This window comes from Lepisma saccharinum, chromosome 4, assembly GCF_977018435.1.
Source record: "Lepisma saccharinum chromosome 4, izLepSacc3.1, whole genome shotgun sequence".
Classification (NCBI taxonomy): Eukaryota; Metazoa; Arthropoda; class Insecta; order Zygentoma; family Lepismatidae; genus Lepisma; species Lepisma saccharinum.
This window is the reverse complement of record NC_139232.1, coordinates 69,052,258-69,075,220: the sequence shown is the minus strand read 5'-3', so window position 1 is coordinate 69,075,220 and position 22,963 is coordinate 69,052,258. Positions and strand designations below refer to the sequence as shown.

The following is a 22,963-nucleotide window of genomic DNA, read 5'->3' as shown; positions in this document are numbered from 1 at the left end:
GTATTGATTTAGCAAGAAGCTACTTTCTGAGTGATGATGTCGACTGTTCTGTTCAAAGTCCAAATGCAAAAGATGTGATTGCAATAAGAGAAAATGGTGTGAAACTTCTAAAACCAAAATGTTATTTCTCTAGGACTGTTCAAGAGGTTTACTGCAAATTTACCAAAGACCACCCTGATGTTAAAGTAGGTCGTTCCATGTTTTATTCTCTACGGCCCAGATGGGTTATTCCTCATCCTGCACGGGAAGTGTGTGTCTGCATATACTGTGTCAATTTCGATCTTTGTTTTATAGCAGTGAAAAACAACAGCAGCTCTTTACCCACCAATATGAGTGAATTAATGCATCAACTACAAAGGCTTGTAGTGTGTCCTCCACCAACAGATTCCTGTCGTCTTGGCGAATGTGGTGAATGTCCCAGGAGTGATGGAATCAGTTCAGAGTCTCTGGGATTAACTGATGAAGTGAGGAAATATCTTTTGCACTCTGGGAGAATGGGGGCCTTATTAAAAAGACAGTTCCAGTAGATCTGTTCATTAGTGAAATTGCTAAATGGACAGTCAAAGCTGTCTCACACTTGCATGTGAAAGACATTTAAAGAAAAGCAGTGGCAGAAGAAAAGATGAGAGCAGAAGTAGAAAGTCAACACTTACTGCTTCATGTTGATTTCGCTGAAAACTGGACAGTTCTTCTACGAGATGAGATACATAGCTACCACTGGAAAAACGACCAGGTGTCTATATTCACTGCAGTAGCGTATAAGGGAGATTGACGTTTTGCCATTGTAAGCGAAGAAACCACCGATGACTCGGCGCATGCTCTTCTAGCTGTTAAGAAAATCATTACCTGTATTAGTGAGAATGGCAGTGCAATTTCATCACTAACAGTTTATCAGATGGGGCTGCAAGTCATTTCAAAAATAGTTATCAACTGCATGAACTTGGAGCACTTCAATATCCAAGCAAGAAATGGATTTTCACAGCCACTGGATATGGAAAATCACCATGTAACGGTGTTGGAGGTTTAGTTAAGCACCTTGCTACATGGCACAATTTATCATCAGGGCATATTAAGTTCATTCAGACTGTTGTTCAGACATATACATCAGCTGTTACACTGATTTACATTCCATCTGCAGAGATTCAAACATTCCGTGATGAGAAACACAAAGAGTGGGTACATGTGCAGGCAGTGCGAAGGGATGTGTGGCATGCAGAGAGAACTGTAAATGATATTGTAGTTTCCATTGCAAGAACTGCCCAGCATGAGAAACAAAAAGTGAATGTTACTATTGGAAACAGCTCACATGTTATGCAGTACTGTAGAATTCACGACTTCAAAGTGGGAACGTTTTTGGCTGTTATGTATGATGACTGTTGGTGGGGTGCAGAAGCAACTAAAGTGGACTTTGAGATGCAGGAAGTGCATGTAAATTTCATGCTGCCACGTGGACCTGCAAAGGGCTATAATTTTCCTGATAGAATTAGGCTACAAGAACATCAGTGCGTGATATCTTTGCAAAATATTCTGCAAGTTCTTTCTCCACCACACCCCCTTGGACAATCTTGAAGACTGCATGCCATCTCTGATACTGAAACTGCCTGTGTAGAAAAAGCTTTCATGAACAGAAAACATATGAAATACGGGTACTGGGAGTTCACATTGCCTAGCATGTATAAAAAATGTCTTACGCTTCAAGTTTCAGCTTGCGAATGTGCTTATTAAAATATTGTGGAAAACTACAACCAGGGATATACACCCCGTGAAATTTATGTATGTTCAACTTGAGGTATTGCTGTAACTGCCCTGAAATTGCAAATTTTTGAGGGTGGCTTTTTTTAGATTTTAGAGTCCAAAAGGGGGCTAATTTTTTTTATTTCATTCATAGCACACCCCAAAAGCTGCATATAAAGTTTGTTGTATATGCATTTGAAAAGGTTTTCAATGAACTTTCTTTTAGAATAAACAGAATCCAAATATCTTTAATAGTTCCTGAGAAACAGCTGTTTACAATTTTTGGCACCAAAACTTGTGAAAATTTGGCCCCAAACTTTGAAGTAGCCTAAGTCGGACATTTTTTTTATATAAAAAAAAAAAAGTCTCATAATTTTGTATCTAGAATAATATATTTCAGTTTCATGGATATCTGAGACATCACCCTGACAGATTTTCTCAAATCTGCCTGAATTGAAATGTATTTGCCCTATAAGAATATCAACAATTCTTTGGGAATAGATGCAGTCACATGACACCAGGTCAAAACCTGTCCCACATGTCTAGTAGTTTAAAATAGTAGAATTATATAGACCTTTTTGAATATTTCTTTTATCATATTTTCAAAATAATCAAATATGTTATGAAACAAAAAAAAGTGAATCCTAAAATATCATAATGCACAAAAATCTGTTTCAGTGGTAAAGGTCCCACTTTAAACTGTAGGTCCAATCCCTCGCAAATAACCTATATTTGCATGAGGTGGATTTATACCTGAAAGCTCAAGCAATTTAATATATTTTTTATAATCAACTATCCAATTAGTTTCAACATAACTTTTCACAACTGTTTGCTGAATATCATCCATTAGTTTGTTTCAATATAACTTTACACCATAACAGTACCATGTTTCATAATATTTCTGTTCACTTCGGTTAATTATGGAGGCAGCAGGGGAGACTAAAGTTTTTAATTCGATCCCCGGCCGGTTCAAATCCAGGAACTTTTCTAACGTTGGAAGCCCCGGCGCCCACCCAACGTCGAATAACATGGGTACCTGGGGGGTAAAGGTGGTCAGGGGTGTGATGCTGATCACATCACCCCCACTCATGACCGGATCAAGAAAGTGTGGGGCGGTACCCCCACACCCCCTATATGCCTTCATGGCGTGGGAGCACTTTACTTTTTTTTTACTAGAGTAATGAGTCTTATTCCAATTATGCAATAAAATTAGAGCTTTCTTTAACCTGCTAGGTGTTTCAGAAAGCCACCATTTTTTCAAGATGGCAGACTAAGCCTAACAAAGTTTTGTGGGGAAAATATTTATAATTGTTGATCCAAGGAAAATATTTTCCTTTGGAAATTGCTCTAAAATTATATTTTTCATTGGTATGAGAAGTATTGAAAGCAATCATACTCACTTATGGGTAAGGATCTAGTAATTCTTTCCAATTGACGAGTGTTGATCTCGTGAGTTTTTAGGTTAATGATACTTTTTCCCAATTATTACCCACATAACTTCCCATGAATTTTGATTATGTTGGTTGACTGTATGTTTTGTCTTAAAATGGAGCAAAGAAAGCTCGAAATCCAGGCTGACATTGATTTTTCGATTGTAACAAACTTCATTAGAATTTGTATTTATATATATATATCTTTGTCTATAATAAGTAAGTGTTACATTCAAGCAATACATACTTGAGAAAATTATAGTGCACAAGAGGATCATTTGTCCCAAAGTGGGGGGAGGAAAAGTTATTACAAAAATTGAGTAAATATTTAAAGATCATTTTGGGAAGTAGTATTTGATGTGCCTGAAAATTATTGAAAACTGAAAACCTTGAGTAAAATTCATTTATAAAGCAGGATATTTTGAAACTATTTCATAATTTTTGTAAAAATATTAATTGATGAATTTAATCACATAAAATGCATTTTAAGAAGTATGGAGAATATTGAATATAGCACATGTGATGGAGAGGCAAATGTTTCCCATTTCTAACATATTTTAATTTTCTTGAATAGCTCATGTAATCATATATGTGCAGTAATTTAAAGAATTCAGAAGTATAAAAAATTGTAGATATTTCATCTTTCCTGCTGTTTAAAATATAAACTTTAAGGTTCATTGTTTCTTGATGTTATAAAAGGAATGTATATGTATGCTAATCACTGTGTTTTTTGGTAAGAGGCATTCATGGTATGGCCTGCAGTTAGTATGTCATTAAAAGAAGCTCTTCTTTTGAACATTGTGGTTAGTGGAATTATATTGCCCTGCAGATGTCTTGTCAGCATGAAGATTTATTTTGGTTAAGGTGACTTAACAGTTAACAATGTAGGTAGTATTTTATCGTGACAGCAAACATTGGAATGGTGTTTATTCTTTGGTGGTAAATAACCCAGAACATTCCAGGCATTTATTAATGACATGGCTTTGTCACCAGGGAAATTCCTCTCTTTTTGTCCCAGGTGCCAAAGCCTCATTTGAGGAGATCTTGGAACAGTTAACTTTAAATTTAGGCCCTGTGTCAGTTTGATCAGAAAATAGATCGTAGAAGCTTGGCTCAAGCACACCAGGCATTTAACTTCTTGCTTGTCTCAACACAGAGAAAGTAGTGAGTGGTGTGTCATAGCAAGAGGCTGCAGTTGTTTATAAGGTTAGTGTGATTGTTTTAAATGGTCAGTTGTGTTGATTTCATAGAAAGTGATGTAGCAAATACTTCAAATGGGTGAATTGAACTTGGCAAAGGTTGCAAAATTTGTTGATTTGAGATTAATCAATTGATTCCACATAGGAATTTGGTGTAGTCGTGCATTTTTTTTGTTTTGTAACATGTGCAACTGTTCTGACATGTATACTGGAAAGAATATTGCAGTGTAAAAAATAGTGTGTACATTCATAAAGGTTTACCACAAGGAATGCCAAGGTTTAAAATTTTAATAGCACAATATTTTAACTTGATGAGGTAAGCAGTGTTCATTAAATTTGCTTTGTGCAATAAATTGAATGAAATTTTAATATTTACCCAGTCTGTATGGAAACTTCCATACACATTAAGGGAAAGTAATGACTACCAAATCTATATTATATTGCTGTCAAAATGGATGCCTTATTAATTTCAGATATTGGTAACCTTCTTCATAATGTGTTTGCCATCACAAATTAAAGTTGAGGATCATTATTTTAAATTATACTGCAGTCACAATATTTTCTCTTCAATTGCTTCTACTTCTAGAGTGAGTGTATTGAGATTTTAGTCCAACATTTTTTTCTATAGTGTACAATTTTCAAATTCTGTAGTGATGGAAAACACTGTTCCACTCACCTACGTAGAGGCAGTAAAATAATTACATTATTTCTGATGTTCAATTAGTAACCATTGCAAAGAACTGTCGAAGTTCTAAATTGAAGGTTTGTCGCTGCAACAAAACAAATACTTACAATGAAACAGCATTGTTATTTTCCTTTTTGCTTGAGCCCTCAAGTTCTATTGTTAACAACAATTCTAAATAAACATGAATTTCAAGTGTTTTACAATAGCAAAAGCAAATAGTTGCAAGGTGTAAAATTGGGGAGAGAAAAAAAAACATTGTTCGGATGACATAAAACTTTTAAATAACGCAATTAGAGGGTATAAGGAAGGTTGTAATCTTTAGTTTGTTTAAAGTCGCTTCGGACTTTGTCACTTAATCGCAAGAAATTCACCCAACTTTTTCAGTCACATGGGAACATGTAGTTATTGCAAGGAGTATATGTTGAGAAATGTGGAAATAATGTCAAATTAAAAAAAGATACGTGCCAAAACCTAATATATGCACAAATATTGAAAATACAACTGAATTTTTAGTCTACAGGCCATGATGTGCAAAGATAATATAAAATATAACTGATTTCAGCTTCATACTTAAATATGTATTTACATATAAATCTGTTCCCTGGTGATGATAATCTTTTCTCACTGGAAAGATGGAAAGAGGACTCCACAATTGTATTTGCTATAACATATATGTAAAGTTATTTTCCACTACTTTTCTGCCAGTTTTGTTAATTGTGATGACAAGGATGAGTGATTTGATGAAATTGGTGAAGCGACACTCAAAACCATAGCAGGACTCTAAATCTGGTGTGTGTTGGGTGGCTGGAAAAAATATAAAATTTCTGAATTGTTTATGATAATGAATCATGCATGTATATATTATAAATGTTATATATGTCTAATCTGTTTATTTTGTTTATACTTACAGCAAAGCCCAACTCATAGCGGTTCTAATAATAGCCCCCCAGCAAATGATAAAAGTCCCACACCTGCAAGATCCAGGTCTCGGGAACATAGTAGAAGCCGATCCAGATCAAACAGTGGACACAGGAGCCATCATAGAGGGAGATCTTATTCTCGATCAAGGTAATTGTAATATTTACTTTATGAAACACTCTAGGCCTAGATAAGAAAAGGAAAATACAGTTCGTTGAAGTGTTCATTCTAAAACTAAGACTGCTCTTTCAATGTTGCACACTTTGTTTAAAGTGTTCTGCAAACCACGTGAAGTCGTGCATGAATCAGTTGTAAATGAAGCTGATTGTCTGAATATCTAAAAATCTACACTAATTTCATTCTACAAGGAGTATATTGTGAAGACTAGAAGGGATAGAATAAGAAGGAATGAGGAGATCCCGACAGACAATGGGGTGGTGAAACTTCAGGACAGGATTGATCAGGCACAGATGAGATGGTTCAGAGACATGAAGAGGATGAATGCAGAAAGACTACCAGTAAGAGCTTACAATGCACAAAAAGTGGGAATAAGGCCAAGCGGGAGACCAAGATGTCTGTGGAAAGAGCAGATAGCGGAGAGCATTAGAAGAATAGCACAAGATTGGAACACCGTGGAAACAGAAGAGTGGTGGAAGGCCAGAAAAAATGGGGAGGTTTGACTTCTAAGCCGACCTATCCAGAGGCAGGGAACAGCGAAGGAGGATGATGGTGATATACACAACAACAATAGAACAAATGCAAATAATCCTGTCAGTGTTTTCTCGTATAATCAGTGACAAAAACAAGTAACCTGTGAGCATTAATTTTAACTACTACTGTGGATGAATAACTAAATACATTTTAATATACAGGATGTCAAAAAGTCGGGAAATCCTTTGAAAGTCAGGGAAGGGAGTTTCTCTAGAAAAGCCATGGAAATTTGCTGTTTCTGGGGAAAAAACATTTTTGTGGTAGTACACTAAGGAACAAATAAAAGGAAGTACAAGCAGGAAATTTTTTTAATTTGTTGTGAACAAACTATACTTCAGTTTAATAAGTTGAATGTTTCCTGTAGTTACATTAGAAATTGTATATTAAAAATTCTAGGAAAAGGAATCACATTAATTATTTTCATGTAGAAATCTACTACAGTAAGTGGCTATTAGAATTTTCCACCTGATGCAATTTTTAGGTTGTGTTTGGTAGATATTAGGATTAATACATATATTACTAAATTTTACTATACTTGTGATTTTTGCTATAATTATGATTTTTCAAAAAAAAAATCTTAACCATAAGTCAATATGTGCCAAGTATTACGTAAGAGCTTCAAATATGTGTTGAATGTGTTAATGTTAAAGATGTTTAGGTTGGGTGAAGAAGTAATGGGGCCATATACATTCTGAAAAATACGAAATTCCTACAACTTGAATGTTATCCTAATATACAACCTTGCATTGCATATTCTCTTCTGATTTTTACCATTATCGACCTTGTCTGTCAAAATGAAATTAAAATTACAGGAATTTTTGGATGTTTTAATGATTCCTTAAGAATTCAATATTCACAACTGTGCTATCACTATCCAATCACCAAAGCAGAAAACTCTTGAAGCTGGGAAACAAAAAACCATAATCATATATTAAGGATGCCTGTGTGGATGACAATATTGTGAGATTTCAGTTTTGATATGCAGTGCAATCGTTTTTGAGTAGGTATAATTGTTTGTTTATTTAACTGCTTTGTATTTTTTATGGTTTTGATTTTTGATGTGTGTATTTCGTATTTCTTCATTTTTCAGAAGCCACTCTCGTTCACGCAAAATGTCCTACAGAGGCCGCTACAGGTCCCGCACTCGCTCCAGATCACCTAGGAAATACAGATCTCGCTACTCTCATTCCCGTTCACGGTCATACAGTCCAAGAGGAAAATACTATGGTTACAGTGACAGGAGGAGGGAATTTTATAGAAGTCACTCCAGGAGTCCAATGTCAAACCGGCGTCGACATGTAGGCAGTAGGGTATGCTAATTATAAGGATCGTTTTAAGAATCATTGATCCCTCTAATGTGCTCTTGAAGCCTGCAAGAGGTGAAAACAATGGCAGAAATGTAATCCACAGGTTGACAACCTCACAGAGTTTTCATTATTATTTTGTGTGCATATTGAGCAGTAAATAATTACTGCATGAAATTTAATAGTAAGTTTGTTAGAATGTTGGTTACATTAATGATGCTGTTGTTTGATCATATGTGCATGTTGTGTGCCCTGCATGTGGACAGTATAAGTGACATTACGTGGATCTTTCATTGTCTCAGGTAGATCAAATTGCTGTTATTGCTTGCACAGTTTGCTGTCTTCATTTTTTATATATTTGATTTGGCGGGGAGTGTATAACAAATTGTATTTTGAAAAATGGCCTAAATGTACTCTAGGAAAGGTTGATGTTATAGATTTTATTCTACTTTGTTAGTCCAGCTCTTGATTTCTTTTCTTTGCTTTACTGGTTATTCATTGTTTTATTAAATCCCAGTCACTGTATAATCTATATTCTACTATATCTGGTGACTGCTCACCGTTCTTTTTTTTTTATCAGATCCATGGTTGTTTACTGTGCCCCTTTTTCATGTTTGCATATTATCATGCAGGGTGAATATCACCAGGAATTATGCATGAATTTTTCTGTGTAGACGTGGAAAATTGCAACTTTTCCTAATCCAAATCCCATTGAATTTATAAATGCTCTGAGGCAAGTTTAGCTTTTAGTTTTATCGAGGAAGGAAAATAAATTTTCATGGAGAATAAGAACAAGAGTTCTTTCAATACATTTACTTTGTTGGTGTTGTTTGCAGAACATCTATCTGACAGACAGAAGATTTTTGAAAAAGATATCTTAACTTGATTAGGTTCATTGCGTGAATTGGGTTTGAAATTCTTATACAATTAACAATTTTTCATAGATTAGTACATTCCATTTTTTGACTTGTGTTTGTAGATGTATTTTGAGAGAGAGTATATAAATATTTTAAATATATATACAATTTAATTGAATTGAATTATAATTTTTGGATAAATTGGAATCTCGCAGAGCGTTTATATTGTGAATGTGTGTGTGTGTGTGTGTGTGTGTGTGTGTGTGTGTGTGGGTGGGTGGGTGGGTGGTGAGAGGCAGTAATACGTAAAGTTGAAATAAAAAAAATATCTGCTTGTACCCTTGAATTTTTGGAAGTTTGCCTTGAAAACTCTGAATTATTCTTGAATTTTATCATGGTCCTAGAGTGACCACCCTTTTATAATTTTCAACAAATAAATTACATTCTGGCGTATACACAGCAGTTATAATTGAATATGTCGAAGGTGGTTATTTCTACTTTCATGCGAAGCTCAATCTTGTGAACTTCCTGCTGTATTACCTTTTATGTGAATACTCTTCCAATTGCTCTCAATTATGTTATCAAAATTAGTATTATCTTTAAACATATAAAACACCAAAAGTGGAGGCAAAGTGAATACAGTAACAATATTTTTTTTTATTATTTCAGGTGATTTGGTTATTACAACGTTAAATTTTGATCAAATAAATGTTCGTAAAGTGTGGTATAGGATCTCAAATTTCCACCAATTTGAATGTTCTTTTGCTTGTTGATACAATAAAGAAATAGATTGTGTGACAAAGCAAGTTTGCTGCATCCCTTATTCCTATCTGAGGATAATGTAATCACAAAGTTCATTGTTCTGTTTTTTATGGTATAAATTGTGTCATTGAAGAAAATATTAGTTTGTTGTCTGTATGTTTGATATTTTGATATGTATTTCAACTGTTATTTATACAAAACATATGCACCTTGTATTGTTCAGATAAATTGGTCTTTGAAGGATTAAAGGACATAAAAATAATTTTTTAAAAAAAAAAAATATATATATATAATCGTTAGAAGTTTGTTATAAACAATTGTGTATTAAAGATCAACGTAGCCCTTCTCCCTTAAAACCTACCCTGCCGAACTGAAATGCATTTGTGTTATATGTTAACTGTTTTTAAGGTAAGACCAAGACCATTTCAGCATGTGGTGTTAGTGCTTGAAGAACTGCTATGAATGTAGAGATTTAATGTTCTGTAGCATCCGCAGGGTATGTTATTCAGTTACTTGTATGAGAGTTCAGCATTGTACATTTGATAATATTCCAGCTTGATAAGTGGTTCGTGAAGTTAATGGTACTTGATTAATGATGCAGCAGTTAACTAGAATGAAGTTGTCTATGGGACATCTAATAATTACTGAATTCTTTCAGTTCTGGTTTGTATTATACTTAGTTAATATTGCATGAATTCGTGCTTAAGGACTTTTATATAAGTGGATAGAAAATTTAGTTCTGTGTTGCTTTTGGGTGACGGGAGGTTTTTAGTTCTGTATTAAATAAGATTAATGAAGCATTATCATAATGCTTATTTTCTAATTCATTTACAGCTTATTTGAAAATAGAGTAAACTATTAGTTTTAATGACATCCTCAAGGGGACTTGATTCTTTGTGTAACTTAGATGAACACGTTTAGTTTTTCATGCTTGGTATCCAGGTTTCTCTTTTTCAGGAGGCACCCCCTGCTAATCGCTGTTTAGGTGTATTTGGCTTGAGTATACACACAACAGAACGGGATCTTCGCAAAGTGTTCTCTCAGTTCGGGCCCCTTGAGGATGTTCTGATAGTTAATGATGCACAGGTAATGTTGTGTTTGAAACTTATTTTGTGTTTGTTTCTTATTTTTTGATAGGAAAACCCCGAATCAAGCAGATGTTTAGGGGTATTTGGACTGAGTATCTACACAACTGAGCAACATTTGAATCATATATTTTCAAAATATGGTCCTGTTGAAAGAGTGCAAGTTGTAATAGATGCAAAGGTAATCTTTAGTATTTTTTTTTATATAATAGTTTTAAGAATGTCATAGAAAGATTCACATTCACTATTTAATATATATAATGGATAAAAGCAAGGAGGGCCAAAAGGGCTAAGTAAAAATCAAATAAGGTAAAAGGAAACACTCACCGGACAGTAGGAAAATTCAAAATTTTGATGCTATAAATTAGCGAAAATTTTGAATTTTCCTACTGTCCGGTGAGTGTTTCCTTTTACCTTATTTGATATATATATATATATATATATATATATATATATATATATATATATATATATATAAATAAATGTATGTATATGTTGTTTCTCTTCTCCCAAAACATGTAGTTGAGCCCCAATTGTACGTTTTGCAGGGGCCTGTAAGTAAAAAAAAGTGAAAAGCAGGAAAGCATAAGGAGTTTTAGGAACAGTTGGTGGAGCAGAAGGTCCTTGGCTCCAATGCAGTTGTTGAAGAACGGAAGTTTGCTCATTCCAAGTCCAACTTGCAGGAAAAAAAGGGGGTCACTGTAACTTTCTCATGCTGTCAATGCTGTGGAGGGACATACAAGCAAGATTTCTGATGCAGATACGGGCATTAAAAATTAAAGAAAAACAGGCTGAATCATGCAATTATTTTATAGCTGCCCACATCAGTGGCAGATCAATGAGCTCTTGTATGAGAAAGGCTGTGACTCTTCCAAGGAGTGACTGTTTAATTTTATACATCAGTGGAAAGGAGGATGGATGATCACTTTTTGCCCTTATGTTAATTGGTTCAGATGTCTCACGTAAGGGGGCTCACTTCCACATGTGCAAAGAAATCTGGGCTGAAACACTTGGCACTTTTTTGTAATGATACCAAAGGGGGAATGAAAACACCCCCCCCCCCACCCTGGAGTTTACCCGTTTTCCCCCCAGCAGATAAGAGTAAGAAGATAATTATATTCTTGTCCCAAAGGTGCATTTTTAATTGTCTTTAGCTGTTAATAAATTTGACTGCCCCAGAAAATATTGCCATGCCTCTTGTCTATCCACTCGGTTTTCCTGACCTCACCACTGAACAACATGCAAATCACATAATCTGCATAGAAAAGGGTTTTCTGGTGCAGACAGTTGATGGAGCAGAAGGTCTTGGCTCCAATGCAGTTGTCCCAAATTCAAACCCCCCCCCCCCCACCAGTACAGTTGTTTTGAGAAAAATATTTTTTCCATGAGCAAGTAAAATATCTCCCATCTTCCCATAGAAAAGAAGAATCACTTTAACTTGTGCGTTTTCAGCTTCATTCTGATAACCAAATAATATAGTATTCATAAAGAAAGACTTTAGATTAAAAATAATTGACAGTGAAATCTAGACTAGGTACATACTTATTTCTTGAGGAATTTAAATGACTTCCCACTAAATAAAGTGCCATTTTTATTCAGTTTCGGATAACAGAAGTTGGCAAACCCTTTTTAATTTTTTCCATTGCAATTAGGATGTATTCTGTAAATGCATGCATAAATAAATTAGTGGTGCTCTATCCCCGTTGTCAATATTTCCACTATCATTTTTGTGACTACTTAAGTCACACTCATTGTGTCCAAACTCTAAGGAAAGCAGCATTTATGCGAGAATTGTTTTTGCAACGTTGCACTTGTTCTCCGATCGTGAGATGGAAATGGCATGGCTAGGAAAATGTATAAAGTGAGAAATGGGAGTTAGGGAAAACGTAAAATCGAGGTGAACGTCCTATTAATTGACAGCCTTTTGCCAGAGCCTGGATGGCCGAATGTGTTTAGTGGGAAAGCGTATAATGCAGGAACAGAAATCGGTGTTCCACTGTATACCAGTTTATATCAGATTAGTTCAGTGTTTGTGTTTGATGCAACTAATTATCATATGAGTGAATCTCTTAATGCAGGGTGCAGGAGAAGTAATATACAACTAAGTGAAATAGTAAAATTATAAGTGTGTTTTTCAATTCAATAATTTCATGTTGACGAATTAAATGGTACATGTCTCCTTATCTCCCTGGTTCCATTTTTGTTTGCGGATGGGCCACTTCACATCAGGAAACCAGGAAAATAAATTCACCAGTAGAGTGCTAACAACATTGGTGAAAATATTAAATCACTAAGAAAAATGGAACAAGTACATTGTATCAAAAGATATCCATTTGGCAGTTACGTGGATAGATTTAGTTCATTTTCTTTGCAGTTTTTGTTCACAATTCCATCACTTGTCTGGCATGTATAATGTGGAAAATGGACTGTAAGTTGATTAGATTGAACTGAAAACTCTCCATGTAATTCATTGAAATTGAAAAATTGCTTTGTGTTGTAATACTGTAGAAGATGCCCCAAGATTTTCAACCTTACTGCTGCTGTTGCATGGTGAAGGTGGTGTCAGGAAAATAATTTTTAACAAGAGCAGCGTACAAACAGTGTGTGTTTTTGGAGGCAAGCCAACACTTTTCCAAAGCTACCATAGAGCAGGCTTGCCCTGCCATATTTGTAGTAGTGCATTCATATACATGTGTGGACAACAAGAGCAAGTGTAGGTACTGCAACATAAGATGGGTGAAAGGATGGAGGGAGTGAGGCAAGAGGCTTTTATTGGTTACATTCGTGCAATGGAAAACCTGTTGTCAAATGATCCACGAGTAACAGTGCAGTAATTATGGTAGAAAAAACAAGGGGTGGTTCTGGTGGGAAGGAGGGTGGTGCTTCAGGGGCTGTTTGCAGAGCAAACTCGCACCTCACCAAAGTGCATGCTAGTTGCTGAAGCCAATCTTGAAATTCATCCCATTATACTTTCTTAAAGTATTGTCACTATAAGGAAAAGGGAGGATGTCACTTCTGCTGCCCCCTGTTTGTATGAGGGCAAATCGAAAAGTCTTTGTCCCATTTTTTTTTCAGCCAAAATAATAAACATGCAGGCAAATCAAAATATACGAATTGTTCTATGTACCTTGCACTATTTTACCGCATAGTCACCACAGCGGTTCAGGCATTTGTCCCATCACACCACTAGTTTGGAGATGCCACTGTTGTAGAATTCGACCTGTTGATCGTGGTCTTGATTCGTCGTCACAAATGAACCTCTGTCCTGCCAGGAACTTCTTCAGTGGCGAGGTCTGGACTATACGGTGCATGCTCCAGATTCTCTCATTCAAATGACTGAAATCTGTCGATGGTCCTGTTTTCGTGATTTCCCTTGGTGCTTTTTCCTGATGGCAGGTCGCAGACGTGAGTGTGTGCGCTACAATAGCTGTCAGCGTTCATGGTGTCACCTCATGGCATGAAATCCAGCAGAAGTGGTCCTTGACAATCCCAGAAGACCGTGAGCAGGGATATCCCAACCACTCATTGTCATGAGGTCTTCTCTGCCATTTTCAAACTCTCACCACCACCACCGCACATTTCTCAAAGGGAGACACTTGTCCCCATAATGTAGGTTGTATTCCCAAGTGAATCTCGAAGGGCGTCTGTCACTTGTTCCATAGAAAACTAATAACACTTTGCCGCTCATACGATGTGGATGTGTTGAGTACTACAGCCATCTTTGCAAACTGACAGCAGCTGACGGAAAAGCTGAGAGTTAATGCAGGGCCGTTCCAAGAAAAACCTATTACATTGAATGTATATCTTGGTTTCTCAATCACACTAATATTTCGGCTGAAAAGAAGTACGGGCAAATACTTTTCGAGCATGCATATTCTCAAGTTTAGAAGCCATGTAACACATAAGTTTCAGTACAAAGTAACATCTTGTTGCATCTTTTTCACCCAGCTATGGATGATATGAAAACGAAAGTTTCTGATTATACAGACTGTAAGGCAAAATCTGTAAGCTTCTCTGTATTCATTTCGGGTTCGATATCCAATGGAGGCACATTGCACTTTGGTTTGCATCCCACTTTAAACCTGAGATGTAATCCTGATTAGCATATCTGTGCATAAAGTGGTCTTTAGAAAACAACAATTCAATTCTCTCTACATTTCAGACCGGACGTTCAAGAGGCTTTTCTTTTGTATACTTTGAAAGTGTTGAGGATGCCAAAGCTGCAAAAGAACAATGTACAGGAATGGAAATAGATGGCAGAAGGATCAGAGTTGATTATTCAATAACACAAAGGGCTCATACACCAACTCCTGGAATATACATGGGAAAACCAACATAGTAAGTAGCAAAACATTCAGCGAGATAGTAACGCTAAGTAATTTCATTATCTCTTGGTGAAATTGTAAGTAGAAGAAACTATTGGGTTGTTTTCAATACACACTAGGATTATTTTTTTAACTTTGAAAAGCAGAAATACAATGTACAGGACCAAGATGTGTGACCAGGACCTTGATATTGTAAAAACAAATTTCGAAAATTTAATTATTAGGATAGTACTTGACAAGTTATGTTGATACAAAAAAAATCTCATGACTAATTTTTTCTGGGCTATCGATAGGGTAAGTTCTAAAATGTTTTTCAGTAATGAATTACTGAAGATGAGAGAAAGACCACCTCATGAAAACTCGGGAATCTTTGCCACAACTCACCCTGTTGTTACCCTGAGAAAATCTCATCACGGGTTGCCAGCAAAGCTTCAAGATGTATTTTTTAAAAATTCATACTTAACTGGAAATAAACTATTGATTTGAGCCAAAAATTGCCCATCCTTAATAAATTACTTGCCATCTGTGCTTGGATAGCTCAGTCGTTAGGGCAGGGGAGAAGCTGGACTGTTTTCAACCTGTTCAAGTGACTCTGGCACCCACCCAGCCACCCAGCATCGTAGAAAGTGGTACCTGGAGGAAACTGGGAGGGGGTAAAGGTAGCCAGGGGCATAGTGCTGATCACATCACCCCCAGCTTGGCCAAGAGCCAGAAAATGTGGGGCCCTAACCCCACACCCCCTATACACCTTCATGGCATGGTGCAAATGCACAGAACACTTTACTTATCTGTGCATCAGTGATATTTTTTGCTTGGTTGTTTTTTAGGATTACTTTAAATTAATTATTGTAGTTCTCATTTGTGAGTTGGGAAATAATCTGAGAAGAAGATTGAAACATTCCAGGATATACTTATAATTTTTTTCCATTTCAGCATGCAAGAGGGCGGCGGCAGACAGTGGGGTGGAAGACAGAACAAAGACAGGTGATTTTTTTAAAATAAAATAAGGTTCTAGATTGAAGCAAGAAGAAATAGTAGAAACCTCCAGAATTTGCACAATTCTTGCTTACAAGATATAGTTATTCCAATTCCATGTAATGTTTGTGGAAAACAATTTATTCACCAATCAATTTTGTTGACTCATTGTCACTATTCAGACAAAAAAATATTTTTTTCCAAAAGTTATCCCAAGTTATTTGTGTAAGAAGTGAATTTCAACTGTCCTTATGCTATGAAGTAAAAACACTTATTATATTACAATATTATTTTCCTGTAGTTTACGGTTATTACAAGCATAAGAAAACAGTTTGCACCCACTCATATGGGATAAAGTAAACAGAGCTACAGAACAAGTTGTAGAACACTACAGCAAGCTTTCAGAAAGGAGACTTGATAGGAAATTCTACCAGCTAATTCAAGAAGAACAAGTTATATACAACAACAATGAAAGAAGGGAAGCAGTTAATGTCACTGGTAAAATAGAAACTAAGAACATTGACAACAGATTATTTATAAATCTTACGGATATTGAGGTACCTGATGAGTATATAGAAATTTTTCAATTCGGAATGAAATTTTCAGTTGGTAGTGCTTATATACACAAGGAAGATTTCGTGATTTCAATAGAGAAAGCACTGAATTTCTTAGATGATGAGGAGGAAAAAAGAAAATTACGAAGTCTCACACATGATGCTCTTGATGAACGTTTAAGTTTTGAATACAACAGAAGAACTAACAGAGGTCCAAAATACACAGAACGGGAGAAAGAGCATATAAGGTTGGGAAAAAAAGTTCATGGTTTCAAGATCTGGTTGAAAGAAAACGACATTTTCTTAATAAAATCGGACAAGGAAAATAAACCTGTCCTTATCCGAATTAAGGACTATAAAGAAAAAATGGAAGAATGTTTCAAATTAAACAATTTCACAGAAACCTCTCGAAACCCTATAACTAAAATAATAAATGAGGTAAAGAAAGTAATTGAAAGCAGTATCACGATACCAAGAGAAATGAAGAAAAAACTCATTGTCAAAATTTCAACCCTGCCGATTGCCTTTGGACTACCAAAAACTCACAAACCGGGAACTCCAATACGACCCATCATTGCAACTTTCACACATCCTGCATACAAACTATCCAAATATTTAGTTGAAAGACTTGCTATAATTAAACAACAAACACCATTCAGTGTTAAAAATGCATATGAAGTGAAACAGAAACTAAAAAATATTGTTTGGAATAGTGAGTATCGTATTGCAAGTTTTGATGTAGAAAATTTATATCCTAGTGTCCCAATAGAAGGTGCCACAGATGCATTACACAGATGGCTTATTGAGATGAAGGTTAACCCAGTAGAATCATGGGAAATGGTTCGATGGTTTACTGTATGTGCAAATTACAATTACTTTATATTTGATGGCAAAATCTATCAGCAAAATAATGGTCTATCAATGGGAAACCCAGTATCCGGAATCATCTCCAGCATTTTCCTTCATTACATAGAATCTCCAATTGTTAATGCGATAGGTGCGGATATCAAACTCTACATCAGATATGTAGATGATGTGCTAATTATTGCTAAAAATGAGAACACCATCATGGACGTATTTAAATCGTTAAATGAATCACATCGTCGCATAAAATTCACTTGCGAACCCATGAATAACAATGTAATTTCTTTCCTTGATCTGCAAATTAAGACAACTGACTCAACAATTCAAACATCAGTCCATAGAAAAATTAGCGGGGGAAAAATACATCCATGCCAAATCAGAACATTCGCGTATAACAATGGATAACATATTTTTAAATTTTTTCCTGAGAGCACAAAGACTATGTTCTAATAATGAGGATATCAAAAATGAAGAAGAAAGGCTCTTTAATATAGCAAAAGAAAATGGCTTTCACACTAACAGAATAAACCAAATCAAAAAACAAGTTGCAAGAAAACTAAAGGAAAAGAGAAATACAGACAAAGATGAAAAATCTGTTGAAAAGAAATTTGTGTGCATTCCATTCCACAAGGGATTCTCACATAAAATTGCAAAAATTTTTAGAAGTTTTAATTTCAAAATTGTTTTTAAATCACCAAGAAGTTTGGAATGTACATTTAATGAATTCAAAATGAGAAACTCGCTACCAGATGTGGAAACCACAGGAATATATAATATAAGTTGTTCATGTTCAAAAGATTATGTGGGACAAACAGCAAGGAAAATGGCAATAAGATGGCACGAACATGATTTGGACATTATAAATCTAAACCCAAGAACAGGTTTGTCAACTCATATCATCGAAGAGAAGCATTTGATTAAAAAGAGAAGGGTTTTAAAAAGATTAACGGGAAACACAGAGTTGAATGTCTGGGAAGCCTCGTTCATTGCAGAAGAACACTGGAATAAATTAAATAATGAAAATGGTAACATAGATCCAGTGTGGAGTTTTCTTTTTCACAAATGGAGTAAGCCACCATCTTTAAAATTTAATGTAACAGAAAACATCAAGAGACTTTGTGAAAACAATGATGAATTTGAATTACCTGATGATATTTGGGATTCATAATTTAAAAAAAAAAAAAAAAAAAAAGACTGCTTTTTTCACAGTTAAGTTGCTATATTACAACAATGTAACATTGACAACATCCATTATATAACAGATTCTTTTTGTTTAAAAATTACTAACCATTGTTATAACTGTATCTTTAGTCAAAATGAAAATAAATGTCTGATGAAAGGAGCGTGTGTTCTCCTGAAACGTCACAAAGAAAAAACTGTTTTCTTATGCTTGTAATAACCGTAAACTACAGGAAAATAATTCTATCATGCAAGCAATGCGTACATACAAGAAAAACTAATATTACAATATGTTGGGAGCTACAGGATAAACTTGATTTGGAATGCAAATTCAAACGATGACAATTTCACTGAAGGTTTCTTGCTCTTCTCACTTCATTCAAGAATGTAGATACTTGCAAGAATATATTGAGTGTTCAAAATGTAGAGGCGTGCATAATTTCTTAAGATGGTGTACATTTAAAATGAGAGAGATTCAAGTAACAACTATCAACACTTTATTTCTATGTGTTTTTTGTTTTCAGTTCAATTTCATTCTAAATATCTTAACAGTAGAGATGCATAATTTATCATGAAAATTGCAATATCTCCATAACTTGTACATAATTGTCATAAGCTTCAGTGAATCCATTTATTTAAAAAAAAAAAACTGCCAAGTTTATACAAATATGTTATGTCTTTATCGCTACTTGCACACTACGTGCACAACTATGTTCAGACTCATTTGCTCCAAAGGTCACATGTGAATACTTAGATAAAAATTAAAGGATGAGCTGAAAGACATGTTTTTCTTCTCAGCTTCTATCCTCAGTTCACTGTGCTTACAATGGAACCCCGATTTTACATTTCCAAATTTGAAGTTTTCCATTGGCTAAATGCAATGTTAAAAATGGGACATTATCTTGATCTTACATTTACTGTAACACCTGTTCTCCAAAATATACCATTCCATAAAAATATATATATATATAAGGTCATTTGTTGGCTGAAAAACTTTTATCTTCATTCACTAAGCTGCTTTAATGTTTAGCCGCCAGTCACCTTGCTCGCCTGTACAGTAAAACCTCGTTAATCTGGACTAATGGGGGTATAAGTTGACCAGTTTAACGAGAGTCAGGATTAACTGAAATAACCTAAAGGAACAGCAGAAAGTGCATTAAAACTCAGTTTATAGCCATTTATTATTATTGTGTATTTAAAGGGCATAGGCCTAAGTACACTATACAGTACAGTAAATGTAAAGCAATACAATGGAGTCTGGTAGAGCAATATGACGAATGCAATGTTGACTTCTAGCCACATTTAAAAACTTGCATTCTGCCTTTTTTTTTTTTTTTTTTTTTTGAGCAAGTTCAGCTTATCTGGGTCCGGATTAACAAGGTTTTACTGTATTCTCGTTCACGATTGCACATTTTCAAGTACGCACTTTTCAAACATGCCACGAAGTACAAAAAAACTTAACTCAAGAAATAATTGTCATAGACAGATAAAATTTGTTAAGTTTTCTTTCTTAATATCCAGTCTCCACGGGAATCTTCCCAAGCTCTTCCATCCGTAACAGTGTGCCAACTTTGCTCTTTTGGATCCAGATCTGGCTCTCGTTCACTTGTTTGGCTGTGAACTGGGATGCCTGCGCCCGTGCCCCACTATGATGCCATCACTGGTTCCAGCCCACATACACCAACTTTTGTCATAACTATACATTTTGCACGTGACGTGATATTGATATATTGGCTGCGTCACCCCACTCCATCTTATCTCCCAAGCTACTTCCTTATAGTGTCACGTTTGACGTGAAATTGACATAATAGTGTTATTTTTGACCATCAGTGGATTATTGAGATGAGCGATGCCGCTGGATCTAGATGTTGAAAACTAAGAATAAGTTGTCATCAATTTAGAGTTAACGATAATAGCAGTACCCCCACCCCTTTGACAACTAGCATTACCCTAGAAGGCACTTTCTCCAGCATTCGTAAATCTAGCTCCATGAAAGTCAGTTTTAACTCCATTTAAGGTGAAATTTAGTTCTTTTATGTACATCAGGTTTGGCAACACTACCATGATGGCCGTATGAGGCAAGGAGAAATGCATTAAGCTTATGGGACCATTATTCTATTAGTTCTCTTGGGAATATAAAATTTCCGATGGAATGGAAAAATATGTGAACGGGAAGAGGGCAGTTTGAAGATGCACTAGCGGAAAAGTCAACTCTCCCATTTGATTAGCCGTAAGGAATACATGGGATTCCGAAAATTATTATTCATAATATTTTTCAAACATAGTCTTAATAATCAACATAAAAAAAGCTTCCACTTGCAACATGGAGAGATTTTCATACTCTTGGATACACCCAGGTTTTTTTTTTTTAATAGAAGTACCCATTCGGCCGATATTGAAATAAATGCGCAATTGGTACCTATCTATCTCCTCCCTAAGAGGGGTTCCTCCCCCCGCATCCATATATACACTCAATGTACATAAATTTTATATTTTCCGATTTTATGGTTTATTCTGCGTTTAGGGCAATTAGCTTTGGACATACAGTCGTTTCAAGGTAACTGCGCATTTTGCTGAATGGCTTAGTGGCGTACAGGCATATCGTTTTGGGTGTACAAGTTGTATTGTATTGTTCATATCATAATAGTGCAATTATTTTCTTGTTCCAGACATGCCAGCAATCATTCCCATGTGTATTTTGACAATATCCTGTACTTCGTTGTCCAGGAGCATTTTTTTTTCTGAGATATTGGAATTTTCCGGTTCCTCCCCTCCCCCACATCACTCAATGTGCATAAATTGTATGCAGTCCGAATCTATGGTCCATTCTGTGTATGAGAATATATCATTTGTCTGTCTAGGGCAATTAGCCTCCGATCTACAGTCTTCTAAATGAAACACTGCATTTTGAAGAAGAAGAAAAGAAAGAAAAATAAAAAAAGGTTGTATCAGAGGACCTACATGGCAAAATGGTCTTGGGTTTCAAAAGGTTAAATGCCGTACCTCGCACAGGTTGAACACAAACATTTTATGCACCAATATTAATCTAAGTCATCCAGATTTTCTGCTTTGGCGATCTCCTGTCTCCAAATACAATCAAACGTTTAATTTGCAATTGAATAAAAAAATATCGCCTCCATGATACTGTTCCCCAGTTTGAAAATTTTGGCCTGTAATTTTCCAGTCTGTAAGTAGAGGTCTGTGCCTGAATTCAATGGATTCACGCATGTTGCAAACTGCTCCTTGGGGTACCAAATTCATAGAGGCACATATTTTTGGTAAATAAAAAAGCAAAATTTCGGTACAAAAACTGAGTCAATTTCGGGTTCAAAAGCGGTAAATAAAATAAAATATCGGTGTTATAGCGGTGAATAATCACATAAAAAATGCTATATAAAATGACATTTTGGTTTTAAAATTGTGAATATAATCCTAAATTTGATTTAAAAACTGCACTTATTACACAAAATAAACGTATCCCTTCTAATAGCACATTTATGTAGTTATCCGAGTATTAAGTTTATTTCTGTGTAAAGGAGTCAATTTTTGTTTCTCCAATATTAACAGCAGAATTAATCAATTTTCCGGGAATTGCATAACTCTCAGGATAATTCAGACCTTAGAAGGTGTCGCGTCGGTGAATAAACCCTAAATTTCGTGTTTAAGAGTTAATTCCGCTTTTTGCAGTTCATTTCGCATTATTTCGTGACAAAACATGGTCACAAAATGCATCTCACACCTTTCAAAAACATTAAAAATTAACACTACAATGTGTTTTTTCAAATTTCATTTTTTCGTCAAAAACGAAATATGCATGCCCCTACAAATTCATAATTTTGCCCCACTAGTCAAATGTTTCGTCATGTGTGCGGCTGCCCATAAGAGCCCCATGTTAAACATTCCCCAAGTCAGGTTTCAACAAAAATGACTCATTGCGTCAGATTCAGTGTGCGGCGGGAATAAAATAAAAATGCTCCAATGATTCATTCACCACCTTAATTATGTAAATATTACTGAGGAGGAGGAGGGGATTGGAAAGGTAACATAGTATCATACCTAATATAGTCAACAACTTGACTTAACCCATCTTCTGCTAGTATTATGAACATTTAATTTGCATTTTGTTAAAGAAGTATCAGGTACACAGGCTTTTATAATTTAGGGTTTAATATCGAACAGAAATTTCAGCTTCTATCAACATGTTCTTGCACAGCCACAAGGCCCTAAAAACATACAGTTGATGTTGTGCTGTATTTCTTTAACCCTGGGTTTTTAAGGAGGGGAGTAATTTCTCATGCTGGCAGGATGTAAATGTTACCCACAAGGAAATTTACTTAAAGGCGAAGAGGGACAATTACGCACCAGTTGTGCATTTATGTCA

At 35.4% G+C, this 22,963-nt stretch overlaps 1 protein-coding gene across 6 annotated transcripts in view; it reads left to right on the top strand.

The window, feature by feature from the left end:
- tra2 (transformer 2) overlaps positions 1-22,963 on the top strand; it is a 59,687-nt gene that overhangs the window by 19,048 nt on the left and 17,676 nt on the right. For 3 of the 6 annotated variants that reach the window (XM_083120693.1, XM_083120698.1, XM_083120695.1), the window contains exons 2-6: positions 5,959-6,116; positions 7,768-7,987; positions 10,738-10,866; positions 14,848-15,023; positions 15,944-15,994. In XM_083120693.1, coding sequence (XP_082976819.1) covers positions 5,959-6,116; positions 7,768-7,987; positions 10,738-10,866; positions 14,848-15,023; positions 15,944-15,994 — 734 coding nt within the window. Of the gene's footprint in view, positions 1-5,958; positions 6,117-7,767; positions 7,988-10,557; positions 10,687-10,737; positions 10,867-14,847; positions 15,024-15,943; positions 15,995-22,963 lie in introns of all 6 variants that reach the window. The other 3 variants (XM_083120696.1, XM_083120697.1, XM_083120694.1) reach the window with 3 other exon arrangements.